Source organism: Pundamilia nyererei, unplaced genomic scaffold, assembly GCF_000239375.1.
Source record: "Pundamilia nyererei isolate P.nyererei 1_Seehausen unplaced genomic scaffold, PunNye1.0 scaffold00168, whole genome shotgun sequence".
NCBI classification, from domain to species: Eukaryota; Metazoa; Chordata; class Actinopteri; order Cichliformes; family Cichlidae; genus Pundamilia; species Pundamilia nyererei.
Window position 1 is genome coordinate 1,301,722 of NW_005187569.1, and position 9,319 is coordinate 1,311,040.

At 38.3% G+C, this 9,319-nt stretch overlaps 1 protein-coding gene across 1 annotated transcript in view; it reads right to left on the bottom strand.

Annotated features, from left to right (window-relative positions):
- LOC102213880 (cationic amino acid transporter 2-like) overlaps positions 1–5,924 on the bottom strand; it is a 14,442-nt gene extending 8,518 nt beyond the window's left edge. The window contains 7 exon segments of the mRNA XM_013914035.1: positions 335–602; positions 1,568–1,790; positions 3,094–3,224; positions 4,436–4,601; positions 4,704–4,859; positions 5,274–5,638; positions 5,768–5,924. Coding sequence (XP_013769489.1) covers positions 335–602; positions 1,568–1,790; positions 3,094–3,224; positions 4,436–4,601; positions 4,704–4,859; positions 5,274–5,638; positions 5,768–5,778 — 1,320 coding nt within the window. The 5' untranslated portion in view covers positions 5,779–5,924.
- Positions 5,925–9,319: the final 3,395 nt, after the last annotated feature.

Consider the following 9,319-nt stretch of genomic DNA (forward strand, 5'->3'; position numbering starts at 1 on the left):
GTTTAGACACCAATTTGCTTTGACATTTTGTCAAGGAGCAACAGAAAGACCCTGTGTGCAGAACTAGAGGCATCAATGTCAACTACAACATTAAATAAGATAAAGCCTCAAACGAATAAAGCAGAAGAGGGTGTAAAGCAGCTTTACAAATTCAGAAAAAGTGAGAAGGTAACAGAAAATCTATGTTAGTCCCAAAAGTTTGATTCTGTCCATCTGGACGTAACGTTTTCAGTGGGAGATTTATTTACCTGGACAATTGAGCATGCATCAAGACACTATGTTAGATTTACTGGTTGGAACCATTTGAATGCTTATGTCAGTAGCCTCCACCTACAAAATAATTCCAGTTTTGGGTGTTGACATATTGTTGCCCCTCTGCTGCACCTGTTTTTGATTTCGTGAACACCAAAAAAGTTGAAATTGGTTAATAACCTATTTGCTAGGGGTTAAAAAGAGCTGCCTTACCAGCCACAGCTCCTGAGGACAATGTAGCCAAGACAGGACTTTGCCTGGAACTCATGTAGCTGAGTGGCTTGAAGAGCAGGCCGTCTCTGGCCATGGCATACAGCACCCGTGGCATTGGCAACATCACTCCCAGCAAACTGTGAATGACGTATCAACTGCATTTTAAACGTGAAATTACAGGTACAGCAAGTTGCACATCACAGACTTCACAGATGAGCCATAACTACAACAAAGAATGAGATGTAGTTTTATATGCCGTTTATTTGGCTTTGGTAGCACAAACACATACAGGATAGACAAGCAAAGCCACTTATAACAAGAGCTGAACTATGATTTCTGACAATAAGGAGAGCTTCTTTCTACCATTCTTTTTACTTTGTTGCCTATAAGATGGTTAGTACTGGACTCTGGATATTTTCCATCATCATGTTGTACTGAGGTTGAATTATTTTCATTTTTGACAACTAATAAGCCAAATAATGGCTTATTAGATTATGTTCATGGAGCTGCAGCCTTAAGCAGTCTGCTATTCCTCTGGTAACTCCAGTCATTGAAATTGACTTCGCAGGTAGTTGTGGCATTTGTGCATGTGAATGAATTAACATGCATCTGGTTCGACAACTTCTCCAGTTTCTGTGATTTAAATTCTAGTATTTAAACAGTCCATTACTTAGCTCTATTTATCATGTGTGTGTGTGGAACTTGGCATACTATGTATTTAGTTTCACATACGATATATACTACACCAAATCTATGTATAGCTTACAAGGCAATATATTAATCATGATTAGTACTAGTCAGCCTGAGCAAATGGGGTCAAGTATTCCACTGCGTTGAAGTCATTACAGGCTACATCATCACAGATTGCCCTTGCTGCTTTTAGAAAAATGGTCAAATTTCAACACCCCCTGATGCCAGTGAGGGGCAAAGAACCTTTTTTTTTCTTCAGGTAAATCAGGCAATTGTGCACGACAATTTAACAAAAAGAAAGAAAAGATTTCTGTAGCACTAAAGTAAATTTAAGCATGCAGTTTTAACAATTGTGTAAATGAATTTAGCAATTGGAACTGACTCAGTGTTTTACAGGTGTACAGATCATTACCTTGTTGACAGTGCACAAAGGGATCCTACAGCAACAGCATACTTTGCAGGCTCCCAGCCAATGTACTCAAAGGCCACAGGTAATGGACTGTGAGCGTCAAGCAGATAGTAGGGCATCATAAGTGTCAGGGAAGCCGACACGCCAAAAAAAGCCACGAAGCAAATAAGCAGGGATACCACAATCCCAAGAGGTATGGCTTTCTGTGGGTTCTGCACCTCCTCTCCTAGAAAAGCAGATGAATTAGACGTACACTTCCTGATTCAGCAAACAATCTAATAATGAAATGATCTACACACAGATGAGCCAAAACAATCAAATAAACAGACCAACAGATTATTTTGCAACAAAAGCACAAACATTATACTGACAAAAGTACTGAGTCACTTGCACATTACACCTACAGGAAATTTATGACATCCTATTCTAGGCCTACAGGCATCAATATAGAGTTGGTCTCCTAAAACGGCGCCGCAACAGAGAAGGGCCTTTTCCAAACTGTTCCCACAAAGACTTCCCTTCCCTGGAACTAAGCGCCTGGGCCAAACACAGACAGTCTTATAGCTTTATCCAACCTCCAAAGCTTAAGAGTTAGTACAATGGAGGCAACATTCTCCTGGCAGTCATCAAAACTAGATTTGTCCACGAGATTTCCAGATAGCAAAGTGTGTGGAGTGATTTTTATTATAATTTTATTTTATTATTCTTGTTGCATGTTGAAGCTCTACTTGGAAGCTTGTTAAGATCCAACCATGCAAAATACGATTTTTTGCCATCTTTCAAGTGGTCTTAAACTTTTGCTAGGGATTTGTATTTATTTATTTTTTTCAATATACGTGTACACACACACACACACACACACACACACACGATAGCTATGTTTTGATAACCATCTCTCTATCGTAGTTCTATTTCATCCAGTGCTATTCTCATTGAGATAGGATTTACGATCATCTCACAAATATCATCAAAGCACAGCTTTCTCCCCGTTTGTCTCCCATAGGGAACCATTTTAAAACAGCTCATAGAGTAAAAAGTAGGGTGTCGTCACACTGCAACCACATCACTATTATTAACTCTACAAACATGCAAATTGAGTATTCTGTAGTCCGGAAGTTGCTTCTGCTCACAGTGAATTTTCCCAACACAACATAGTTTTCTCTTGGAAAGCATTTATTTCAGAACTTAAAGGCTGTTTTCTTTCCTTTGCTTCAACAACATATATCCTGATGTTTTCTGAAAATTCACCAGGTAGAAGAATAGGCATACTCAGAATTTACTCAGAAATTTCCTGCCAATTTGTAGCTAAGTTACTGTGGTTGTACTTTGCAATGCCACTTACATTTGAATGTGGAATATCCTGGATGGAAGAAATTTCACAAACTAAACTGAATAATTAAGAGATGTGACCCGGTACTTTTGTCCACATAGTGCATTACAGACTGGAATATAATAAACAACCTCACAGGGCAAAATGTTTGTGGCCAGATGAAAGGTAACAAAGTTAATCCTACTCAAGAGTACCGTACCAGTAGCAACAATGCAGTCAAATCCAAAGAAAGCATAGAAACAGGTTGCTGCCCCGGCCAAAGTTCCATCAAAACCAAAGGGGAAAAAGCCGCCAACACCAAAGTCAACAGTTTCATTCGGCTCAAGTTTCCTGCACAAAAGCAACAGTAGTTTCATGACATGATATCACAACGGAAATATCCACATTAATGATGTACATACTATCAGACAAATTGGTTTTCTGCTTGTATAAAAGTTATACATATGACTGAGCAATTTGAGAAATCTTAAATATACCATGAAACTATAAAGAGCACAAAGAGGGGAAAAAAAGTTGTGAATGAAATAAATCGGATTGTCTATTTAGATCAAGTCTCCTCACCATTTGGGATAAGCATTCTCACGTGGTGGCAGGCAGCTATGAATATACAGTACTGTGTAAAAGTCTCCATTACCCCATTCAAGCTACCTCTTCTTACTAAGCTCTTTAGATCTCCATTACCCCTCATTTCTTTATACTTTGCTCCCAAAGTAAGACTGGGCATCTTGTTTTTGTTTAAAGAAATAGTTCTCCTGTCTTCTTGAAGGTCTTTCAAAGTTTTTCTTTGGACACTGGTTGCTTTTTCAATAATTCCTGTCTACTCCTCGTACCTGACTATCTTCAGAGTTTTGTTGATCACTTAACACAAACCTATGAATCATCCAAGTGTGCAAAGGGCATGCAAGGAATGAACCAGAGCCAATGTTAAACTCCAGTATGCCAAAAATAAATACACAATAGAGGAAACTGGAGAACTTGAGAAACAAGGAAGAATTGGCAAGCCTAAACTATCAAACAAATTTAATATTGAACAAATATTTTATTTTAAGGGAAAAATGCTAACCATCTAACTAAGCCTATGAGAAACGTGTGTAGTAATTAGTCTAGCAAGAGTTCCAAGAGTTTTGAAAAAAATATTCTGTGGACTAACAAGATAGAAGTTACAAAATGTGTGGCATGACATTAAATCAGGCAGTTCATGCTTGGAAACCCTGTGTGAAGGCTGAATTAAGTTCTGCAAAGGAAAGTCGGCTGAAATTCTTCCACAGATCAAGACAGATCACCGGTTATTGTAAAAACTTGATTGTAGTACATATTGTCCCTGTTATCTTTCTCTAATATCAAAATTTGTTTGATGATCTGAAACATGCTGGTGTGACAAACATGAAACCACTAAGGGGGTAAATACTTTTTCACAGTACTGTGCCCAGCATAGTAAAAATTTTCAAATATAAACTGAAACCTAAAACTGACTTTTGCAGTACACGAAAAAAAAAAAATCTATCAGAATGTGAATGAAAATTAGCATAAATAAAACTTACATAATTTCCCAAGTTGCATTTAGAACTGTCTTTTTACTGATGTGCCAGTTTTTGAGATCTCCTTTTATAAAGCCAGAAGTGATGATAAAAATCAACACAGTCACATTTACTGCTGTAAAAACAGTATTCACAATTGCAGACTCCTTCAGACCATATGCAAGCACCCCTGAAAACAGAGGGAAAGATATAAACAGATGTACTTTACCTTTAAGAATGTTTTTCCATCTATGATACAAATAATACTTCATGTCAAAATTGCAAATGTCACCAGCAAGCAACATAATCAGCGCAGCAGCAAAGAAGTCTGGGTATTCAGCCAAGCCAGGTGAGTCCATTGGTGTGTGTTCCCCTAGATGCTTAGCCATAACATTGTGTATCAGGTCATCAAATGCTCCAGTCCAGGCTTTGGCTATACTAGATGTTTCTAAGGAGAAGTTCAAAAAACAAGGCATGGAAGATAACTCCATTAATTGTTATTGTAGGGTCTTTACCAATATAAAAGGCCTCAATGTGACTGTTGTGATTTGACACTATACAAATAAAACTGAATAAAATCAGCTTTTACAAAACATTTGAGACTAAGGGTCATCTTGTGTAAAGAAGTAAATATCAAATATTTTATATTAAATATGATCAAACTCCCTACAAATAGAATCAAATAAAAATAAATCAGTTCAGGCAGTGTCAGCTTTAACATTTGTCTGTTTTTTCACACTTTCTACCATAAACTACTGCAAAAACTGGATTTGATGCACAACTACATCACTTGGCATACTGCATTTATGTATTTTGTCAAATACATGGTAAAGATGTATAGTGCCCCCTGAATTCCACTTACCAATGAGATAGGACAGCAGCAGATTCCAGCCAGTCACAAATGCCCACACTTCTCCTATAGTCACATAGCTGTAAAGGTAGGCCGAGCCCATCTTTGGCACACGAGCACCAAGCTCAGCGTAGCACAACCCTGCAAAGACTGAAGCCACTGCAGCAACCAGGAAAGAGATGACGATACTAGGACCAGCCACTTCCCTCGCCACCTCCCCTGAGAGCACGTAAACCCCTGCTCCAAGCGTGCCGCCAACACCCAGGCCAATCAGATCCAGGCTGGTCAAGCATCGGCAGAAGTTGGACTGCTCACCTGCTGGCTCCAAAGGCTTCTTACGGGCCAGGGAACGGATGAACGCTAACACAGAACGTATTCTGAAATCAGTAGTACTGTGATTTAACAAAACAACCAACACCAGTCAAGGATTCAAGTATTATGTGGCCTCTCTGTGCCTGACTTTTTCTGGCTTGAAGTTATAATGAAAAGGCCAAAACAAACATTACCTGCTACTCATTTCACAGGTGCTTAGATCTGTTTCTGCTGTGTGGACTAGAAGAGGGGAGAAGAAAAAAATCTCTTCTCTTTCCAGCTAACAGCCCTGCAGACTGCTGCAGCGGCACACCTGACATCAATTCAGCTAATCAGCATGAGGATGTTCAGGCCTCCTGTCTCACTGCTTCTATCAATGAATTGTCAACAGTATGAGGTATATATGCTGCATGTGATGGAAACACTTTAATATGCCTTGCACAGATAGAAATATGAATTTAATACTGTTTCTATTTCACAGTAGAGTGTAGATAATGCTGTTTCCAGAAACTGGGAATTGTTTGTAGTGAACAGACACATAACAGAAAGCCCCAGATGTGGCAGCTAACCAAATACCTCTTGGCCTTCACTTCAATATGTCTCACAGGGTTATATGACATGCCGGATGGTTTTTAATTTCCAGCATTGAACTATTCCATCAGAATTTATCTCTGATTTTCAAGCTGCTGGCAAAATCACAGTGTCCAAGCCTGAGCAGAGTTGGAGCCATGTTTTCCTGAGCCCATATAAACAGGTTAGCTACATAAATCCCCCAAAGTTTTTTGCTTCTGGTAATCCATCAGCTCTTGGAAATCATGTTGACATTTCCACTTCTCCAGCTCCAACTTTTTCCAGGATCCAGAAACTTTAGACAAAAAACTAAGACTGTACAAGATTCTTTCAGCAGTCCTGCAACAAATTGTGCTGGATCCATTTCAAGATGCAAATACTTTCATTGTTGTCATTGGGTTTTTTTCCCCTCTAAATCAGATTATTCATAAATGGTATCATCAGCAGCCTTAAATCCACCTTGAGCATAAAAGCCATGGCCTAAATCTATAACTAGCTACAGTGTCACAATGTCACTGTGATATTAATCTAGTAAAACATTTGTTTTCAGACTTAGAGCACTGCTACCACGAGGCCATTAATTTAAGGTCCATTAAGGGTCAGCATCAGATTGGGGATTTCTATCATTAATCATATGTTAAGTTCTTCTCACTAATTAATAAGTGGATGCTGTGACATGGTTCAAGCAGAATACATCTTTGTTGTCAGTCAGCCGTTTAGCTTAGCTGGTGTCCACATTTAGTAAAACTCTAAAGAAGGAGTCTGATATGAGTCAGTGACGCTCACTTCTGTCCACTAGCAGCAATACTGAGGTCAGTTGTTATTATATACTGAACTTTTCTGTTGATAATCACTGCTGTTTGCCCATGTAGGTGAAACTTTCTTTGAACTGGCTGTTAGTCGTAAATGAACTCCCATACGATGTGAGAATGCAATCAAATTGTTTATCAGGGGAAAAGTGTGATTTTTTTTTTTTTTTTAGGACACTAGAGCCTAACATTAACTGGTTTAATCTTAGCTTATTTCCAAACTAACATAAGAAGAAAAACATACTGAGAAAGAGATCACCAAAATATACATGTACATATGTTAAATGGTCATATATAATGAGAAAGAGCTATTTATGACCTTTAAATTAAAACTAATGTATAAAGTGTGGCCAGTCTCTAGCCAGTTATGTAAAATGTAAAAAGGCGGAGCGGCGATGCCCATCTCAGCCAGTGTATTCCAGATGGTGGGTCAAGATGGCAGCTTCCACAAAATGACACCAGCTCCTATGTATTTTTAATAGATAAATGATAAGTTTGTGACAATGTATCAATTTGTTGGAACACATGAATTGTGTATTTAGAAGTACAACATTTTTCTTTTTTTATCAAATCACCTAAAAAAATTACTTACTGTACCTTTTATGGACATGACTTTCAAAATGATTCTTTAACCCTAAAGGGGTGGCTGTGGCTGCGGAGGTGGAGCAGGTCATCTACTAATCAGAAGGTTTTTGGGTTGATCCGTGACTGCTCCAGACTGCATGCTAAATGTCCTTGGGCAAGACATTATCCCTAAGTTTCTCTCTGATGCATTCATCAGTATGAAAGGGCTTCTATGAACAGGTGTGAATGAGTCAATGAGACAACCTGTATAGAGCGCTTTGAATGTTCAGGTAGAGTAGAAAAGCACTAAATAAAGTTGGTAAAAAAAAATTCTCTATGTTGACTTCTTTAAGACCTCAAACTCACCTTGGAGCAGGTTGCCTTATTAATGCTAAAAACCCAGAATGGAAACTGACCTTACTGCTTCCTTTAAGCATCTAGAAGCTGCTTGACATCTTTACAGATCAATCTATAGCTTTGAAAACTGTCTATAATATTCCTTTACAAGTTTACATATTGTAATTTGCTGTTTTTAATTCATCTTTCCATCTGATAGAAGAATCCCTCCCTATTATGATTTCAGTTTCATCACTGCATGAAGCTACAAACATTTAAATTCATGCCACCAGCATTCTCTATAGCCAAACTATTCCCTAACATATATATTAAGCTTGTCAAACGTCTTTCTCATCAGTTCTTTGACAACAACATGACTTTAAGGTTCTTCTAGTCTGCAATACCTGGTAAGGTCACAAGATGGCAGCAAAAGTATTCAGAAAAGATCCTAAACTGCTCGGTCCCTCTCTGGCTTTCTAGTTGATGACATAATCCCTTTGTCAATGAAAAGGAGGGAATTCTGTTTGAAATCCAGGAAGATGGAAAAGATTGGCACCCTAACACCTTCAGTCTGTCAGAATTTGATGAAATATCCTTTATTTGTTCAAATAATAAAGTGTTTATAATTCAGTGAATTCAGTGTCTGTATCATAATGATCGCCTTCTAAAACACTGGACTCTTTTCCTTCATGTCTTGCTGTAGGCTGTGTGAGGGATGTCTTTGCTCTGCAGCTTTAACAATTCAGCCTGCAAAATTAACATGCACACTGTGACAGTAGAAATACCTCTGAATAAATTCACTCACTCTGCACAGCCCCACCTCCAACATTTGTGTGTGTTAGTAGCTGTGGCGATGGCAGGCAGCCAGCAGTGTTTTTGTGTGTGCGCTTGTATGTGTCAGGACTGCTCTAAAGTTGTTCTCTGCACTCAGTTAGCTCTATTGTAATGGAGCGGTAATTGTTACGAGTGCACTTTCTCAGAGTAGAAATCAATGCTTTTTCTCATTGCTCTCCCCACACTGTTCATAATGACACCTTTGTGGTGTGATTGCATATATCTCTGTGTCTAGTGGCAGATCAGAACTACCAGAGGTATTTTCGATTTGACCAATGGGTTGTTGGGAGGCTGGGTCAGTCAGTCAGTCAGTCAGTTAATATGTCACACTCTGAATAATGAGTGACTTAGGATCTCATTGATAGAAGGTTTGTGAATTCCTTTAACATTTATTAGCAAATCACATGCCAATAAAACAATGACCAATAAGAGCAGAAAATAACTAAATTAAAGAAAAATTATGAAATTTATAGCAACACAAACAAAATTACTTAGACATCACTATCATATTAACAAGGAAAAACTCCCAAAACGCTTGCCTGGGGAAAGATACATTTCTAAGGAAGATTTCAACAAGAGAGCGCTTTTGTTTTTGAGTGTCTTACAAATAAATCAAACAATATGCATTAATAC